Source organism: Alnus glutinosa, chromosome 8 (genome assembly GCF_958979055.1).
Source record: "Alnus glutinosa chromosome 8, dhAlnGlut1.1, whole genome shotgun sequence".
NCBI classification, from domain to species: domain Eukaryota; kingdom Viridiplantae; phylum Streptophyta; class Magnoliopsida; order Fagales; family Betulaceae; genus Alnus; species Alnus glutinosa.
The window spans coordinates 28043831-28064564 of NC_084893.1; the positions used below are offsets into that span (position 1 = coordinate 28043831).

General features: G+C 35.6%; 1 protein-coding gene and 1 pseudogene across 2 annotated transcripts; both read right to left on the reverse strand.

The window, feature by feature from the left end:
* Positions 1–12188: 12188 nt before the first annotated feature.
* LOC133875380 (probable long-chain-alcohol O-fatty-acyltransferase 5) lies at positions 12189–14537 on the reverse strand. 2 transcript variants are annotated; one of them, XM_062313500.1, is made up of 3 exons: positions 13977–14537; positions 13759–13846; positions 12189–13454 (listed from the first exon to the last, which is right to left on the reverse strand). In XM_062313500.1, the coding sequence occupies exon 3, from the start codon at positions 13376–13378 to the stop codon at positions 12359–12361; it is 1020 nt and encodes a 339-aa protein (XP_062169484.1). In that variant the 5' UTR covers positions 13379–13454; positions 13759–13846; positions 13977–14537; the 3' UTR covers positions 12189–12358. The 2 variants fall into 2 exon arrangements, with proteins under 2 accessions (XP_062169484.1, XP_062169483.1); XM_062313499.1 differs by lacking the exon at positions 13759–13846.
* On the reverse strand, positions 13428–16561 carry LOC133876328 (DNA topoisomerase 1 alpha-like; annotated as a pseudogene).
* Positions 16562–20734: the final 4173 nt, after the last annotated feature.

Below are 20734 nucleotides of genomic sequence, written 5' to 3' on the forward strand. Positions count from 1 at the left end.
TATGCATATGCAACTTTTGAAAGGTTGTACGTGAATAAGATTATATATATTGGCTGAACATATAGTTAGTGAATTATATTCGAAACCTTATTATAGTAGAAAGTTTAACCTTTGGCATTGTACTTTTTTCACGTGTCTTCCACATAGATTTGAGGAATAAAGAACACTCACAAAATAAAATTAAGAAAGAACTGTGAGATTGATTTGATTGAATGATGCAAATAAAAGATATAAAGAAAATAATAATTAAAAGAAATTACTAAGGCATTGGGATTCGATCTACTTTTAACAAAACAATAATATTTATTTCTTAACTCATGTTATAACTCAATTGAGAGCAGCTAAGGAGTGCACCGTACCCAATCGGAACATAGAGCAGTGATCGCAAAGATAAAATATCATTAAAAGAATATTAATCTTAAAATTGATTAATTGATTGATTTCGTTACACAAATTTGGTTATTTGATTCGCAAGGAATTCTAAGCATTCACTGTACCAGTAGTCAACAATGAATCAAGAAAATTTACAGAACAAATTTTTTTTTTCTAAAATAAATCATGCAATCAATTATAAAATTATACATTAAAAATCATAGAAGAGTTAGAGAATAAATATCATAATTTCATTAAAAGTTTCACCCTTAACCTTAGGTAGAGATTTAGCTACACATGACTACGAAAATAAATTTCATCATCAAAGTCTTAAACATCATGCTAGCAAAATAAAATAAACTGATTAGAAAATAAGCTGATTAGCATTTCGCACGTGTCTTATTATAAGGAATACCCACAAGATTTTATGAAACGGCTAGATTGAGAACCAAAACAGTGAGGTTTTTTATTCAACCTGTCTCGTACCAATGAAAGGAATGATAAAATTGTATTAACTAAGAAATAGAACCCAAAAACTTGAGGCCAGCGTCCGGTGGAGTTACATTCTTCTCAATGGGCCACGTTAATCACTATACAATTGAAATTGAGTGGTACTATAAATGCTACAACTTTTACTATAAAGTTATTTACAAAATAATGTGACGATTCATAATTGATAAAATAACTAAACAGGAAATATGGCTTATTAATTTTTCTTAATTATTTTACCAATTATTTTATACTACATTATTTTTTTTTTTTTTTTTTTTTTTTTTTTGGTAAATAACTTGTAGTAAAACTATAATACTCACCATTTCCATTAAATTTACCTGTTAAATTCTATTGCCCATTTTTTCACTCGTATGACACCACGTGGCACTTAGACTGTCACGCGAAATTACAGAAATTGTAGTAAAGACCTCAAGCATTTTTCGGCCGCACATACCACTCGAGCAAGACTAGGTATATATATATATATATATATTCTCGAAGCTCAAATTTCGTAAGGCTTGAAAAACTTGGCAGTACAAGCCAAAGAACAAAATTCACAAGACGGACCGTGGAAAACATGAAGTGTTATAATTTATAAACGATGAAATCAACTTCTTTTCTAACATTTTCATGTACTGTGAACATTAATTTAAACTGTATGGAAATAAGATGTTTGAAAGTTTCAAGCAAACAATTGTTCGTTGCTGAGGCTTCTTAAACAAAAGGGAATTAAAAAAGAATTAAAAAAAAAAAAAAAAAAAAAAAAAGTGAGGAAAGGTGTAACTCATCCCATAATTAGATTAGATGAACATCCTGCACCAATTTTAAAGAGGACTTTCTTTTTCTCTCTTTCTTTTCAGGATCCACATCCATTGCCCAACAGATCGAACTTCGCCAGAAGAGACTTGTTGAATATCTGTAGAAGTTCAGGAAAAAAAAAAAGAAAAAAAAGAAGCAGTTAAGTCATAAGAACAAAATGAATGCAATTGCTTCAAAACCATACTCATTTTTTATTTTTATTTTTGTTAGAATTGCTTCGGCTGTGGTGTTGGTACACATTAACACCGAGCCTACGACACCAGTTCTACCTTTGTTTCCCTGGCTGGAGAACTTGAACTTTTTGAGTATTGCTTCCAGTGAAACTGAAGCATGCTTGTCAGTAAGATATTTCATCTAAAATGGCCGGCAGAAGTTATTCACCTTCTCAATGGGAACTTCATGCCGTTTGCACCATGAAACTGTGATCCGAGGATCAAGGTAGTTGTTAGCAATAATAGAATTAGTTACTCTGTATTATACACGTGGGTTAATTAAAGGATGATGTAATAGTTAGTTAGATGACTATAGTTAATAGTTAGTTAGATAACTCTAGTTAGCCGATTCTTTTCTGTATATATCCAGAAACTTGTTCTGGTATTCATTGATTTTATTTTTCCAGATATTTTCAATATACAAAAGCAATAGCTTTCCTCCGTTCTTCGTTTTCTCTGTTTTTCTCTGTTCTTTACTTTGCAAAGTCTTCACATTTAACATGGTATCAGAGCTTTTCTAAGCTTTTTTCTCTCACAATTTTTCATGGAGTCCGTAATTCCTCCCATGTCTTCCTCTTTTTCTTCTATCAATTCCGCCATTGCTTCTGATGATTTTTCATCGAATCCCCTGTATCTACACCATGGCGATAGTCCTGGTTCGCTTATGGTTGCCCAACCCCTGACCGGAGATAATTACAGTGCCTGGAGCCGATCTATGATCATGGCACTCACTGCGAAAAATAAGATAGCTTTCATTGATGGTTCCTTGCCTCAGCCATCTATTGATGATCCAATTTTCAGAAATTGGATTTGATGTAATAACATGGTTCTCTCTTGGATCATGAATTCCGTCACGAAGGAAATTGCTAGCAGCATTCTCTACATCACAAATGCTGAGATTATGTGGAAGGATTTGAAAGACCGCTTCTCTCAAGGTAATGGTACTCGTATCTTTGAATTAAAGAAAGCTATCTTTGATTTGAATCAAGGAGATAATTCTGTCAATACCTATTATACCTCTCTTAAAGCACTTTGGGATGAATTGGCAAATTTTGAGTCAATTCCAGTGTGTACTTGTGGTTGTAAGTGCACCTGTGGAATTGTTAAGACGATTATGGAAAATCGGGAAAGGGATTATATTCTACAGTTTCTAATGGGTTTGAATGATTCCTATTCGCATATTTCTGGTCAATTGTTGTTGAATGATCCTCTTCCCCCGATGAACAAGGTGTTTTCTTTGATCATTCAAGAAGAAAGGAAGAGAATGATCAAATTTGCCTCAACTCATCAGAATGTTTTTCAGAACAGTTCTGCCCTGGTATCTCGGTCTTCTGCTACACCAGATGCTAATCGGAATTTCAAGAGTAATTTCAAGCAATCTTACAAAAGGGATCGCCCTACTTGTAGTCATTGTGGTATTGTTGGACATACCATTGAGAAATGCTACAAAATTCATGGATTTCCTCCTGGATTTAAGTTCACTAAGAGCCAAATTGCTGGTGACTCCTCTGCTCATCAAGTTCAATCACATGATGATGGTTCTTCTTCTCAATTTGTGTCCCAGTTCACTCCTCAAATTGTGCCTCAGTTTACTCCAGAGCAATGCCAACAACTTCTTGCGATGCTTAAGCCTCCATCTCTTGAGAATGTTCCTTCTCCTTCAGCTCATCACGTTGGTCTTACTACTGACAGTCGTGATCAGTTGATTTCTAACATGTCTGGTATATCTCCATCTTCTTTTCTCAATTTTCATCCTTTTAATCTTGATTCTAAATTTTCTGTTTTTTCTTCATGCTATTCGGTATCTCCTGTATCAACTATTTCCTCCAAATGGATAATTGATACAGGAGCCACCGATCACATGATTTGTTCTATTTCCTTTTTTACTTCAATTACTGCCAAAGTTTCCACTACTGTTAAACTTCCAAATGGGAAATTTGCTGCTGTTACCCATATTGGAACAGTCCAAATTTCAGCCCATCTTGTCCTCACCAATGTATTGTGTGTTCCTTCTTTTTCATTCAACTTGTTGTCTGTTAGCAAACTCATCAGGTCTATTCCTTGTTGCTTCATTTTGTTTTCTAACTTTTGTTTCATTCAGAGTTTAACCACCTGGATGACGATTGGATCGGGTGAACTACAAGATGGCTTGTATTACTTGGTGCAAAATCCAACAACATCTTCAAGTCTTACAGAGACGACCAAGTCTGTTCCTTCTTTTTCTGCTTCGATTAAAACTGTATGTACAGATCCTTGGCATTTTCGATTAGGTCATTTACCTTCTTCTAGGATAAAATTGTTAGCCACAAATAATCCTGCCATCTCTTGTGATTCTAGTGATAGTCTTTGTTCTATATGTCCTCTAGCTAGACAAAAGAGATTGGTTTTTCCTGTTAGCATGTCACATTCCCTTGCAATGTTTGATTTGATTCATTGTGACATTTGGGGTCCTTTGTCGACTCAATCAATAAATGGTTGTTCTTACTTTCTTACCATTGTTGATGATTACTCACGTTTCACTTGGATTCACTTATTGCAATCTAAATCTCAAGCAGCTTCATTCATTCAGAATTTTTTTAATTTGGTTGAAACTCAATTTCAAACCAAAATTAAAGCTCTACGTTCTGATAATGGATCTGAATTTCACATGGCTAAATTCTTTTCTTCAAAAGGAGTTCTACATCAACTTAGTTGTGTAGAAACTCCTCAACAAAATGCTGTGGTGGAACGTAAGCATCAACATATTCTTAATGTGGCTCGTGCACTTCGTTTTCAATCTCATTTGCCTTTGTCTTTTTGGGATGATTGTATTCTTACAGCAACTTATCTCATAAATAGAATTCCATCTCCTCTCTTAAATAATAAATCTCCTTATGAAATGTTGTTTTCCAAGCCTCCTAGTTACACTCATTTGCGGGTTTTTGGTTGCTTATGCTATGCTTCAACTTTAACCCGACATAGGTCTAAGTTTGATTCTCGTGCTCGCCCTTCCATTTTTTTAGGTTATTCACCTAATCACAAAGGATACAAACTTTATGATCTACAATCTCATTCCTATTTTGTTTCTCGCGATGTGATTTTCCATGAACACGTTTTTCCTTTTGATCAATCTCATGGTTCTATTGTCTTTCCCCCAAAACCAGATTCTGTTATTTCTTCTTTTCCTACTTCAGATGGTGTTTTTACTTTACCCCTTTCTTTTCCTGACACACCTGAGTATGATAACAACTATATCATCCACGCTGATTCTTCTGGTGTTATTTCCCCTCCTTCTTCTTCTCCTGTCTCATCTCCTTCTCCTATTTCTCCTCCTCCTTCTAATGTTTCTTCCTCTTCCTCTTTTGATGTTATTCCTTCTATTCCTCCTTTAAGAAAATCTACTAGAACTCGATGTATGCCAGGTTATTTGCATCAATATCATTGCAATCTTGCTGATCATGTTGGTTCATCCACTCATCCATCTTCATCAGGTATTCCTTTTGCTTTGTCTTCCTCTCTTGGTTATGATAAACTCTCTTCTTCTTATAAATCATTCTGTTTTTCTGTTTCCACAAATGTTGAGCCCCAATTTTACCACCAAGCTGTTAAGCATCAGCATTGGCGTCAGGCTATGAGTGATGAAATTCGTGCTCTTGAGGAGAACAAGACCTGGATTCTTACTGATCTACCTCCACATAAAACGACTATTGGCTGTCGTTGGGTTTACAAGATTAAATTCAAGGTTGATGGGAGTATTGAGAGGTATAAAGCCCGTTTGGTTGCTAAGGGCTATACACAGTGTGAAGGCCTTGACTATTATGAAACTTTTTCTCCCGTTGCTAAGATTTCTACCGTTCGATGTTTGTTAGCTATTGCTGCATCCAAGAATTGGTTTCTTCACCAACTTGATGTCAACAATGCTTTCCTTCATGGAGAACTTGATGAAGAAGTCTATATGAGTTTACCACCCGGTTTTGCTAGCAAGGGGGAGCATCGGGTGTGCAAACTCACCAAATCCTTATATGGTCTCAAACAAGCTTCTAGGCAATGGTTTGCCAAGTTTTCAACCACTTTGCTGCAACATGGATTTCATCAATCCAAGGCCGATTACTCTCTCTTTACTCAAGTTAAAGGTGACACTTTTGTTGCTCTTTTGGTATATGTGGATGATATCATTATTGCTAGTAATGATAATTCGGAAATTTCTCATCTCACTGCATTTCTCAACACACAATTCAAGCTTAAAGACCTTGGTCCGTTACGATTTTTTCTTGGCCTTGAAGTTGCTCGCAATTCCAAAGGGATTTCTGTTTGCCAGAGGAAATACACTCTGGAAATTCTGGAGGATGCTGGTTTATTGGCATCAAAACCGGTTTCTTTTCCAATGGAGTCCAACCTGAAACTTAGCCACACCTCTGGGGAGTTACTGCCGGATCCTACTTCTTATAGAAGACTTGTAGGCCGCTTGCTATATCTTACCCTTACCAGACCTGATATTTCATTTTCTGTTCAGATTCTTAGCCAGTTCATGGATGCTCCTCGGCAACCTCACATGCATGCTGCTGTTCGGGTTCTCAGATACTTAAAATCAGTTCCTGCTCAAGGCTTATTTTATCCTGCTGATTCTCCTTTACATCTTAAGGCTTTTTGCGACTCGGATTGGGCTGGTTGTCCCGATACTCGTAAGTCTGTTACTGGTTTTTGTGTGTTCTTGGGTGACTCTTTGATTTCCTGGAAATCCAAGAAACAAGTCACCATTTCTCGATCTTCAGCTGAAGCTGAGTATCGTTCTATGGCAACTACTACTTGTGAGATAATTTGGCTGTTCAGTTTGCTTAAGGATCTGCATATTTCTCATCCTCAATCTGCGCTATTGTTTTGTGATAGTCAGGCTGCTCTCCACATAGCCGCTAACCCCGTGTATCATGAACGTACAAAGCACATTGAAGTTGATTGTCACCTCGTTCGCGAGAAGATTCAAGCTGGTTTAATTCGGACCTTGCATGTCAAGACTCAACATCAGTTGGCTGATTTATTCACTAAAGCTTTGGGTCATGGTCCTTTCTTTCATCTACTTTCCAAGATGAATGTTGTTAATCTCTTCCCTTCATCTTGAGGGGGAGTGTTAGCAATAATAGAATTAGTTACTCTGTATTATACACGTGGGTTAATTAAAGGATGATGTAATAGTTAGTTAGATGACTATAGTTAATAGTTAGTTAGATAACTCTAGTTAGCCGATTCTTTTCTGTATATATCCAGAAACTTGTTCTGGTATTCATTGATTTTATTTTTCCAGATATTTTCAATATACAAAAGCAATAGCTTTCCTCCGTTCTTCGTTTTCTCTGTTTTTCTCTGTTCTTTACTTTGCAAAGTCTTCACATTTAACAGTAGTTGATCTTGGATGTGCCTAGCTAATGCCACAGTTTTCAGATCGATCTTCTTTGGTCTTCATATCCCGTTCCATCTTCTCGATCTTTACATTCGTTTGAGCGATCTTTTTCTCTATACTGTACGTGTAACATTGTTCCAAAAAACCGGAGTGAAACAGCATATTCAAACCGGACAAATAATTGGCTTAAAAAATCAAACAAGTGATATTACGCTTCCGGAGCCAAGTTTCTTCGTTTTCCATCAGCACTCTTTAATGGGGGCTTCCCTTTCTTTGCTCTGTCCAAATCTGTCTTCAACTTTTTCAGCAAGCCCTACCAAAAATAAGGACAGAAAATCGAATTAGAAAAACAAAAGCACATAAAGTAAATACAAACAAAAATATTATTTACAATTCTATTATTATTCGGTGCTTGAAAACAGCCTCTGCAAACTTAAAAGCCAAACTACAAAAGCAAATGCTATAGAAAATTTATATCTTTAAAAAAAGAAAAAATTTAATTTACGCGATATATATATATATACACACACATAAAAGAAACTACTTTTAGAACAAAAATTAAAAATGATATATAAATTAGAACTGAAAATGAGAACAAAGAGAAGGAACAGAGGAACAGAACCACAGTTAATAAAAGACAAATTGAAAATGAAAAAAAATACTAATACAATAAAACATTTTGTCTTTTTGTATACTTTCCTCCATTTCAATAAAATTCATAGTATTTTGGAGATATGATTATATTGTGGGCATTGCATGTTGGATACATATATAATCCAATGCAATGCGAATGAAAGCAAACAAAAAAATCACATATGCGTGTATGAGTACCACAATTTTTGCTATTGATCGGCACAAATAAAAACCACTATATGTTGATGAGAGTTGCAGATCAATTGCTGATTTATTGTTTCATGCATCATCTTAAGATTAAAATAAGATCAAGTAAAAAAATCAACACTTAATACATGAATTCTGGAAAATTGCAGAAAGACATTTATTAACCTCTATTTTCTTTGGTTTCTATAGATGGTGCAGAATATTTGTTTAGAAACTGCTTTTGTTTTGTTGTTTGCAGACTTGCCTTAAAAATGGGATGCTAATATATGTGAGACGACAAAACAAAACAAAACAAAACAAAAAAAGTACAAACGGTTATTTTGTTGTTTGCCAAAAACTGACTTGCACTGACTTCAACTTTTCATTAATGACTTCAATGTTTCACTTAGAGCGACACATGGGAGGAGGGGAAAATGCCACATGTGAAACAAAGTGTTTTTCCCTTAAAAAAAAAAAAAGAAGAAAAAGAAAAAGTACACATATCCTCCTCAAACTACTACTCAATTGTCAATGTACCTCCTAAATTACCAATTGTGTCAATATCCCCTTCAAACTACCAAAAAATGTCAATGTCCCCCCCTAAGACCAACAAAAAGACAAAATTGACCCTAAATTTTTTTGAATAAGGCAAAAATGTCCTTATAAATTAAAAAAAAAAAAACTAAATCTAAAACTAAAAAATTAAAATATATATATATTTTAAAAAAAAAAATAAAAAAAAAAACGAAAAATAAATTAAATAAACAAAAATAAATGATTTTTTTTTTAAAAAAAAAGCAAACGAAAAAATAACTGAAAATTATAAAAACATTTTTTTAAAAAAAAAAACAATACAAAACAAGCGAAAAAGAAAAAATAAAACCAGTTTTTTATTAAATTAAAAAAACGAGAAGAACAATTTTTTTTTTTTTTTTATGAAAAAATAACTGAAAATTATTTAAAACAAATAAAGAAACGAAAAAAAATGAAAAATAGAAAAACAGTTTTTAATTTTTTTGGAATAAATTTTTGTTATTTTATATTTTTTAATATTTTTTTAGTTTTTATTTTATTTTAATAATTATGAAGGGTATTTTTGTCATTAGGAGGACATTGACATATTTTGGTAGTTTAGGGGGGGGACATTGACACAATTGGTAGTTTGAGGGGTACATTGACAATAAGGTAGTAGTTTGAGGGGGTTATGTGTACTTTTTCCAAAAAAAAACTTAAGAGATACTTGTCAAATTTTTAAGCAACCACTTGTTATAATTATAGGAACTACTCTTATTGATTCCCCTATTAAATAGGATACAATTATTTGCTAGGAAAAAAAAAATCTTTTACAATGTTATTAAACGCACAGTTTAACTTTAAAATGACACTTGACTGCATTTAAAAAGACCACTTGTCACAAATATTATGCAATGCTCTAAGTAATTCTCCTATTATATATATATATATGATATGCTGCATATGTCGAGGTAGAGTGGGTGTGCGGATTGAGAAAAATTAATTTCCGCAATTCGCCTCGTTAGTCACGGGTATATATTTTGAAGACCCGCACAGTACAATATCCGTAAATTTCGGTGCGGAGCGGGACGGGAAGGGGCGAATCTGCGGATGGGGGCAGGTTCTGCCCACCCCTATAAAGGAGTGGTCGAACCACCCCTTGAGCTAATTAACTATCTCTTTAAGGAGTAATCAACCATCGTTTTACTTTTTAAGATGGTGGTCAGCTATTCGAAATGAGTGTTTGACCACCTCCTCAAAGGGTGAGGGAGTGGACGACCACCTTATAAATATGATTGGGATAGGCCAACCACCCACAAGAGAGTGTAAACCATCGAGAGGTAGTTGCACCACTCTCTAGAGCCTTCGGGAGTAGTGCTTTTGGATGGCTAACCAACTCTCTTAAGGGTGAGGGCTTAACGGGTGGTCTAGCAACCTATTAACTTCTTTTTTTAGTTTTTAAGAATGAATTGCTGGAGGCCATAATCAGGTTTTTTTTGGGGGGGGGGGGAGTACCAACTATGAAAATAGTTTGCAAGTTAGAATGAGTAGAATCAATATGTTATGTAGACAAGTGACTACATACAGATTGGGAAATTCTCTTTAAGACAAGTTAAATGTAGAGAAAAATGTAATGAGAAGTGTAAAAACCTTGAAACATGCAAATATAATGGGAAGCAAGATATAATTATATCTTGCTTATCAAGATCTCAACAAGTTAAACTATTCATATAGACATAGATGGTTTTCATAGAAACCGCATAATTAAGTTATCATATCAAACTAATTAAGATGATCAATTTTGCATACAAAGTTAAGTAATCTCCACTTTTCAAAGTAATGATATCTATATTAATGCAAAGTTTAAGACTTCACAATGTCGACATAATCACTGTATTAGTCAAGGTTTCTCTCATAAAAGCTAGACAAGACTTAGAAAAAAATAAATAAATAATCAACAAAAGTAAAGTATTGACCCTTCACCCTATACAACGACTTCCCTAGAAAAGTAGAAAGTAACACCTGTTATATAACACTTAATGATATAATCATAAAGCCAATATTTTAGACATTGTTACAATAAAGCCCACATATATAATATATGACAATCTTTGTATCATTGGATAGAAAGAGATTGTCTTAGTTAAAAACGTGCCTATTATCAGTTAATAACTATATACACAAATAATAATAACCTTTTTCAGATGTGATATTTTCCTATCTTATATTATTCATATCCAATCCATTGGTTATCTTGTATTTATTATCCAGAAGAAAGAGACAGTTGGAATGATTGGAAAACGAGTGCTAGCTCCTTGTCTCAATGTCTCATAATGACTAGGAGGAAGAGTAGAATTATTCTTATAGACTTTGGTTTGTGTCATGTGGCGAAGGCTTAACCCCTTGCTGCTGATCGACATTGCTTGATTTAAGGTGTTTTTATTGCTTGATGGTATTTCAGTTCTTTATAAACTATAGTCAATCCCAACCAAAAATCTCATTTTTTTATTTTTTTTTTATTTTTTTTTATGGGTGTTCTCAAATGGCGAAGCCTTAACTCAGAAGATGAGGACCAAAAAGCGATATTGTAAACTTTAAGTATGGATCGAGGATACACATCGTCAATTACTAATATCACACCTCTCACTTGCAACCTAAGCACACAAAACTATTAATAATGAAATAGTGCCTTTTGATGGTGTAAATAACAATCATCGATTTATTGGACAAAATGGGTGTCGAGGAATTTGATGTATTTCGTGATTTGTGACTTTTGCCTTAATTAATGGAAGGGATAGCTGTGGATATATATATATATATTAAAAGGATTCCTTGGTTCGAAAGTTATAATTCGTTTTATATATTACTTATGCTTCAAAGAAAATGGAGAATCTATGGTTTATACATAAAGGTTGGGGAAGCAAAAAAGATTGCTACTTTCTTTTCTATAACAAGTTGCATGTGACCACTTACTTCTAAACTGCATAAAATATTTGCATAACACAAAATACAAAATAACGTGCAAACATGTAGCCTATTGACAAAACAAAAAGTTAAAACTTAGGATATAATTAATATGTGAAATGCACAAATTGCCTTAGGGGCACCATATTTTGAGGAAGAAAAATGCTATATACCACGGATTTATGTAAAAAAACAACATATGTGTTGTAGTTTATTTAACTGTCCATATTTAATTTCACTCTCTTTATTTTTCATAAAAACTTGATATTAAATCTGTCCAATTGAGCCAACTATAAATTATTGTAATTGATAATATTAATTTAGATTACCCCTCCAAAAAACAAAATAAAAACAATTGCAATGCTTTACGCTCCAAATTTTTGATATGTTGATTCAATCAATCTTACTTAATTGGGTGAAAGAGAGGAATCTCCATCAGAGGAGAGAATAGGAGAATCCCATGTGACCCAATATATTTGACAAGTCGCATTATACGTCAACCCAAGATGCATCTTCCTCTACAGGACTTCGAAGAATCGAAAATGTACTTTTGGAACACTAATAGGTAATAAAAGAAAAATAAAAAGAATTAAGTACTATATCTTAGCTAAGCCAAATTCATATACCTTACAAATATCTCACTTTTGTCCGATTACAGGGTATAATAATATTTGGTACAACCCTTCTTACAAAAAGAAAAAAATATAAATCTAATATGTTATCATAGTAAAATAAAAATGAGTTAAAAGTGATGATTAATATCATTAATGTTTAAAGAATAACAAGTTACTACTTATGAAAGAAAGAGTAGGTTGGCTTTGACAAAATCAACCATAATTGGGTATTCCTGAATGGCTTTCTCATGCACACCATTCCTAATTATTTGTGGGAAGAACAGCCAAACGCCAGTCACCGCCACGAACCCGACCGTCAACGGCCCCGAAACGGCCTGATGCAACTGCCACCTGTCGGTTACAGCCTTCTTCACCACGATCTCAATGGCCACGCACACGCCTTGTAGGACAAAGAACCACGTGACCTCCCACGTGGGATAAGCACGAGTGAAGTAATAAAAAATCAGTTCGTGCATTATACCGGAGACCAAGAAGACCGCGATCACCGCTGGCAGTGGGGCCCAGCGTGGCCCAACAACGTGCGTAGAGATATGGCGTGCAGGTTTGTATACGGACGGGCGTAGAATACTAGTTACCATGAGGTTCCACCTCCGCCCCCAGAAGTCTTGTAGCGAGGTAGCAAGATAGGGCTCGTGAAACTGTGGCTCGAGCTCAAACCCAAAGGCTCGAGCCGGAGCAGCAGACAGGGCTAGCCCGATCTCGACACCAAGGTAGAGATGTAAACAATAGAGAGCAAACACAGCGTATGGGTGCATATTTGGTCTGTTTTCATATGATCGGATTATCAGAGCAAGAAGCAAGGCTTTTATAAGTAACAAAATGGATCTGGGAACTTTTGTGGCTTTTTGGGGAGATGGGTTTTGATTGATCTTGATGGGAAGGGAAGCTATGGAGATGAAGTGAAAGAGCTTCGGCGGGAGTGGCGTTAGAGGGCCTTGATCGAAGGCGAAGAGGAGGAGCTTGAAGTTGCCAAGCCAAACTAGGAAGAAGATTGTAAGGCCGCCAATATGGATGGAGTTGAGGTTCAAGGGGAGGATTATGAAGAGGTAAAAGATGGGCAGAAGAGAGAGAAGCCGCGTCATGCCTGGCCGGATTCGTGCAACTACGTAGTAACAATAACAGAGAGATGCAATGACTGTGATCCATACCTTGATGACGTTCGCGATTTCACCGTCCATTTCCTATCTCTCTCTCTCTCTCTCTGTGTGTGTGTCAGATATTGATCACCTAGACGGCCAATCCGGGATGGCAGCACTGAAGGGGAAGAGACAACATAAATAAATAAGGGAAAATTGACCAAAAAAAAAAAAAAAAGGAGGAAATTTTGCAAAAGTGAATAAATAATCCGTGTGTTTTGGTTGGTTTGTAAGGGTCAGAGAGTGCTATTTTACCCAAAATAGTCAAATTTCTTTTTCTTCCTTCAGCAGAGTATTTACTAACCTTTTTTTTTTTTTACTTCATAAACAGTAAATAAACACTACTGCTTATTTACTGTTCATCAATTATTTAATTTTTTATTATATTTTCTCTCACCCCCTCCCCCCACTTTCAACACCACCTGTAGCCCCTCGTTCGCATCAACGGCCATCTGCTCAATCGGAAGCCCCACTATCTCTGGAAATAGGGAATCACCACAACCATGTCCACTGCCCACACACACACAATCACAACCGGATCCTTCACCAATACATAGTGACCAAATAGCTCAAAGAATCAACAAAAGAAAATACGCGTAATAGATTAACAATAATCCACAATAAAAACGCAAGAAATCACCTCAATTTTCACTGAAAAAATCCCCCATTAGACATCATAAATCAGGTTCCAACTACCGGAAGTCGCGTCTCAGGCTCCATCGGAGTCGACCCACCGGCGATCGGCTTGACCCGCTGAACCCAGCTCTACGATCATCCTCTATCGGGTTCATTTTCACAGGTTCTCTCTCTCAGTTTCCTCCGTCTCCCTTTCTGCTCCGGCCAACGAGTCTCTCCATGACCCATGGACGACTCGGGTCTCTCCTTCTCAAAATATCTTGGTTCTTACATGTGTTCTCGATTTCCCTCGATCTCCAACTCCCAACTCTCTCTCGATCTTTCTCTGTATTTCTCTCCCTCGGTCTCACGATCTCATTTTCTCTTTGTTCGGCCGAGAAGGAAGATAGAAGCAGGGGAATAATCAGAAAAGAAGGAGAAGAAGAGAAGAAAGGGAAAAGAGAGAAGAAGGAAGAAGAAGAGATCCGAAAATGGAAGATGCTTCTGGAACATGCGAAGAAGAGGAGAGCGAGGAGAAGATGAGGCGAGGAGTGACCGGAGAGAGAGAGAGAGAGAGAGAAAAAAAAAAAATATATATATATATATTATTTAAAGAAAATGAAGAGTAAAATAGAAATTATTCTTAGAGTATTTTTAAGAAAATTAATAGTTAAATTAGAAATCGATATTTTTTAACTAGCTACTTTAACTTTAACTGTCAAAGATGGTCTTAGCTCTTCGATAAAGAGCAAGACACACTAGCAATTAGCTATAACAAATTAGTTGCAATGCATTCCTAGTCGTCTCGTGAAGTAATTTGATGAAAACACAAAAAATTATTCTTAACTGTCTTATTATTATAATAAAAAAAACCAATGAGTGATTTACTCATTAAATCATTAAAAATTTATAAAAATTTGGTCATTTTTCTCTTTGTTCTTTCTTTTTTTTACGCACAACTTTGTTTCGTTTGCAATATTTTAGGCTACAGTGTTTTCTTTTTTTTTTTCTTTTTTTTTTTTCTCTCTCTCAAACTACAATATTTCCATACTCTAGACGTCCAACGCCGTGCAAATTTTTTGTTCACATATTTCAACAAGTTTTGTGAAATTGAAGGGGCATGTTTAGGTAGCATTTTATTTTTGATTATTTTTTAAAACATGTTTGAGTAAGTTTTTTTAAATTCAAATTCTACCTAAGTTTTATTAAAATTTTATTCAATTTTGTCTGGGTTCTCTAACTATTCAAACATAATTTTAAAAGACAAATTTTTTTAGTATTCTCAATTTTAAATATAGTAAAGAATAATATAATATAATGCAAAATTTTAAAAGTATGACCATTAGAATAAGACAAATATTAAAAAATATAACCGTTAAAAAAAGAAAAACATTTAAAAAAGATTAAATAGAAGAAAAAAAAAATATTATTTAAATAGAATACTAATAAATAGTTAAAATAGTGAATAGTCAAACCAACTGGCTTCCCATTATAAAAAAGAATCTTCACACCGTGAGGCGTATATAAAGGTGGAAAAATGACGCCACTGTGAACCAGGGTTGTCCATTTCTTCTGTCCATCACCGGAGCTAGGTGTCATTTTTGTCGACTTTATATATTTTGAATTTTTTGCTGCTTTCTTGGACGTGTTAGCTTTTTTCTTGAAAGCAGAAGAAACAATTTGTTTTGTGGCAGAAGATTTATTATCTGATGCGAATGACTTCTTCATTCTCTGGGAAATTGGAATATGGTCATCATCATCTGCCTTTGGTTCTGCTTTGACTGATACTTGCTTAATCTTCATTGCTGCAGATGCCTCTGAGAGCTTCATCTTTTTAACTGAAGACTGTTCGGAGGAATTGGCCTTATCTAAGGGTCTCTTACTCGTTACCATGGAAGATTTCTGCTGTTTATCCCCTCGAGGTGGAACCATTCTGCTGAATTTTTGAAGCCAAGGGTTTCTTTTCATCAGAACCATAAGGCCTACTACCGGACGTACCCACGTTGGATTTCAATGGGAATCTTGAAGACAAAGGAACTTCATCGTCTGAATCTTCAGGAAATTTTTTTATAGTGATTTTTGACACTGGTGGTGCATGGTGAAGTATTGGGAACAGGTTTGCTGAACCCTTTGTGGGCATGATTGGAGTTCCCCTTGAGTCTAGCACTTAATGGTTTATCCTCTTCGGAATCACTATTTTCTACAGATAGAAGAATATTTGACAGAATTCTTTTCCTCTTTAACAGAAGTTGGCATGTTCTGTTCAGATGAACGTTTTGCATGACCATCGAATGCGGTCGATGCTTTTGAATTTGCTACTGGCCGGTGACTTTGCAGTTGATGCCTCGATGGATGATATCGACGCTTTTGGGCTGGTTGCAAGAGATTTAACTGATGATGCCTTATTAGATGTAACCATCTTACCCTTCTACGAACTGGAGTTTTGACCATTGGATTGTCCACCATGCCTTTCGGATAATGACTTCTTTACTTCCGAGTTTAATTGATTCTGCTTAGCCATTGGTTTACTCCTTTTGAAAATTGTAGGCCCATCTTCATCCTGAAAATCATCATCATATATAGATTTACTAGAAGTCTGAACAGCCATTATTCAACTATGTACTGAAACATCAGTTTCTGGCAAAAAGAAAAAGAAATTCTTCAGAAATGATGGAATGGGGCCTCAAACAACAGTTAAAATCCAAAGCTCTGAGCCTTACATATTAACTATCAATAAAGATGTAGAAAAATAATATTTTTAGAATAAAGTTATGATTAAAACAGAAGGTCGGCAAGAATCAGTTCGAAGGCAGGGATTACGATGAAGTCAGATTCTATTAGATAGCAATACCACTGGTGGAAGCATATTCAAAACAAGAAACCAAACAGAAGAACACATTTTCCCATGGAATCCAAATCTAAAATGATACTTTTCTCAACTAGGATATTCAATACACCATAGAAAGATGAGAAAAGGGAAAGCACTCATGGAACCTCCAGTCAGAGGTGGCAAAAACCTAACATAAATTCAACCAACTAGAAACTAAAGCAAGCGTCAATACACAGACATAAAGACACACAACAGCCAAATCATTCTTCTACTAAAAACAGGATTAATGCATGGTTCTTACAATAAGATTTAGCTTTCTCAACCCATTTATGCTGAATTTGAATTTTGATCATGCACCCTTAAACTAGCTAGTTGCTATTCCTACCAAAGGACATGCATAGTATCAATCTACTGTCAAGCAGCCGAAACCAAGATTAAAGCAAGTTAACAATGATGAACGGTTGGATCACCAAGACATGCAAGACACGGATCAAGAGCAAGCTGTACAATGACAGCTCATGTCTTCACATGTTGCACATGTTTTAATTTAACTCTAGATAGTTAGAAGTAATCAGAATGGTAGCCTTAAACTGCATAAGTTAGTTACAGATTTACTTGGTGTTCAAGTATTCTTCAAGTTGTATAAAAACAATTGTAATTGTTTCATTTCTAGAGTAATACAAAATTTCGCAGAGTTTCTCTTCCATTGTTCTCTTTGAGTTTGTTCCTCTTGTTCTCTGGTTCTGTTCTTCTCAAACTTCATCTTCAATTTCTGTTATGGTATCAGAGCATTTCTGATCTATGGCGACAATTATGCACAACTCTTCATCATCTTCTTCAAACTTTGATAGTTTTTTCGAATCCTTTCTTTCTCTACAATGGAGATAGTCCTGGAGCTGTTCTAGTTTCTCAGCCATTGATTGGTGAGAACTATAATACCTGGAGTAGGTCTATGACCATGGCATTGAGAGCCAAAAATAAACTCAAATTTGTCGATGGAACTCTAGTCAAGCCAATTGATCCAGATGGTGCAGAGGCTTGGACTCAATGTAATGACATGATCATTTCATGGATCCTGAATTCTCTTTCGAAGGAAATTGCAGCAAGCGTCATTTACATCAACACTTGCTCAGAAATGTGGATGGACTTGAAGGAGCGATTTTCAAAGAAGAATGGACCACGATTGTTTCAATTACAGAAATCAATCTCGGCTCTTTCTCAAGAAAACCTCTCTGTAAGTGCCTATTTTACTCGTCTCAAATCTCTTTGGGATGAGTTAAGCAATTACAGGCTGATTCCGACCTGTACATGCTCTCCTTCATGTTCTTGTGGAGCATTGAGTTCTATAGTTGATAACTACAATCAAGAATATATTTTCCAATTCTTGATGGGTCTTAATGACTCTTTCTCTAATATCAGAGGTCAAATCCTCTTGATAGACCCTCTGCCTTCGATCAACAAGGTATTTTCCTTGATTGTTCAAGAAGAAAGCCAACGAGAAATTTTTCTTGGCTCTTTGACTCATGATACAGCAGCTTTGATGACCACAGCAGTGCCTATGCAACAGAATCGTTTACCTATGCAGCAGAATCGATTGGTCAAGCCACACAATCGGAAAGAAAAACCGATTTGTTCTCATTGTAACATTCCCAGACACACTGTAGATAAGTGTTATCGATTGCATGGGTATCCTCCTGGTTTTCAGTTCACTAAGAAACCACCCCACTCTGGATTTAATAAGCCTAGTGCTTGTTCTGTTGCCCATTTTCAAGAGGAGAATTCTAATAATTCTGCTTCACAACCACAGCCTCAGATGCAATTGCCTCAAATGCCTTTTACTGCAAAACAATGCCATCAACTTTTGGCCTTGATCAAGCCTCAAGCCAATTCTCATCATGCTTCCGCCAATCAAGTAGGTATACTGCCTACCCCCACCAATTCAGACCATCTCTTTTCCAATATGACAGGTAACTTCTCATTTCATTCAATTTTACACCCAAAGCATTCTGTTTTTCATTCTCGTTTGAAAATATCAAATTTTCCTCATAATCCGAAGGATTCTCCTTGGATTATTGACACAGGAGCTACTGACCATATGGTCAATAGCACCTCCTTTTTCACAACCATCACAGCTATTGTTTCTACCTCTGTCACATTACCAAATGGTGACCTTGTCCAAGTTACACACATTGGTACCGTAAAAATTTCAGATTGTCTTGTTTTAACCAATGTACTTTGTGTTCCCTCATTCTCTTTCAATCTCATCTCAGCAAGCAAATTGATTAAACATCTTACTTGTTGTCTCATTTTCATTGCTAACCACTGTTTCATACAGAATTTGGTCAATTGGAAAACGATTGGAGTGGGTGAAGAAAGAGGAGGTCTATTTTACCTGCTGCAAGCACCTAAGGTCTTTGCTGCCACATCCCGGGTTCTTACTGCTTCTCTTAAGGATCCTTCTTCTGATCTATGGCATTATAGATTAGGGCATTTGTCTCACTCTAGGCTAAGCTTGTTGCATAGTTTAGTTCCTTCAGTTTCTGTTGATTCAAATAAAGTCTGTAATGTTTGTCCATTAGCTAAACAACATCGTTTACCCTTCCCTGTTAGCACTACTGTCTCTCAATGTGCTTTTGATCTTGTACATGTTGACATTTGGGGTCCGTTTTCCATTCAATCAATAAATGGATCACGTTTTTTTTTTACTATTGTTGATGATTTTAGTAGATATACATGGACCTATCTTATGCATAGCAAATCTCAAACTCGATCCATCATTCAATCTTTCTTTACCATGGCTGTTACTCAATTTAACCTCAAAATTAAAACCTTAAGATCTGATAATGGGGTTGAATTTCATATGGATGATTTCTTTTCTCAACATGGCATTTTACATCAACTTAGTTGTGTAGAGACTCCTCAACAAAATTCAGTTGTTGAAAGGAAACATCAACATCTCCTAAATGTTGCCCGAGCCTTGAGGTTTCAAGCTCATCTACCTCTTTTGTTTTTGGGGTGATTGTATTTTAACAGCCACTCATCTCATCAATCGAATTCCCTCTCCTTTGCTGTCCAATAAATCTCCATTTGAACTATTGTATTCTACTCCTCCCACATATTCTCATCTTCGTGTTTTTGGATGCTTAGCCTTTGTTTCTACACTTACTCGTGATAGAAGCAAATTTGATCCTAGATCCATCCCCTCTATTTTCATTGGATATCTAAATGGTACCAAAGGATATAAACTTTTCAACCTTACCACCAAATCTGTTTACATATCCCGACATGTTGTTTTTCATGAAAATATATTTCCCTATGCTTCTAATCTTTTACACACTAATTCACAGGGAGTTTTCTTACCTTCTCCTTATTTTTCAGATCATAGTAATAATACATCTCCTTCTATTCCTTCTTTTATTACTCACTGTGATGACACTCCTGATTCCCCTAATTTTTCAATTTCCTCAAACCCTCCTTCTAATTCCCCTGTTTCTTCACATACTTCTCCTATTCTTCCTACTTCTTCATCTTCTTCTCCTGTTTCTTCTATTCCTCAACACGTTTCTTTACCTCTTAGACACTCTACCCGTTCAAGACATGCCCCTCGGTATTTGCAACAGTATCATTGTCAATTAGCTTCTCATCCAAGCTCATTCCAATCTTCTTCACTTGCCAAGACTGCTAATGATACAGGTATTCCTCATTGTCTCTCCTCTGTTATTTCTTATGATCATTTGTCTTCTTCTCATAAGATTTTTAGCTTATCTGTCACTTCCCATTATGAGCCTAAATTTTTTCATCAAGCCATTAAATTTCCACACTGGCGTGGGGCAATGAATGCAGAAATTTCAGCCTTACAACAGAATAATACTTGGATTTTAACTCCTCTTCCACAAGGCAAAAAGGCAATTGGGTGCAAATGGGTATATAAAGTAAAACTTAAGGCAGATGGC

Coding starts and splice junctions, on each gene's coding strand:
- LOC133875380 (XM_062313499.1), bottom strand. CDS start 13,378: ATGGACGGTGAAATCGCGAACGTCATCAAGGTATGGATCACAGTCATT.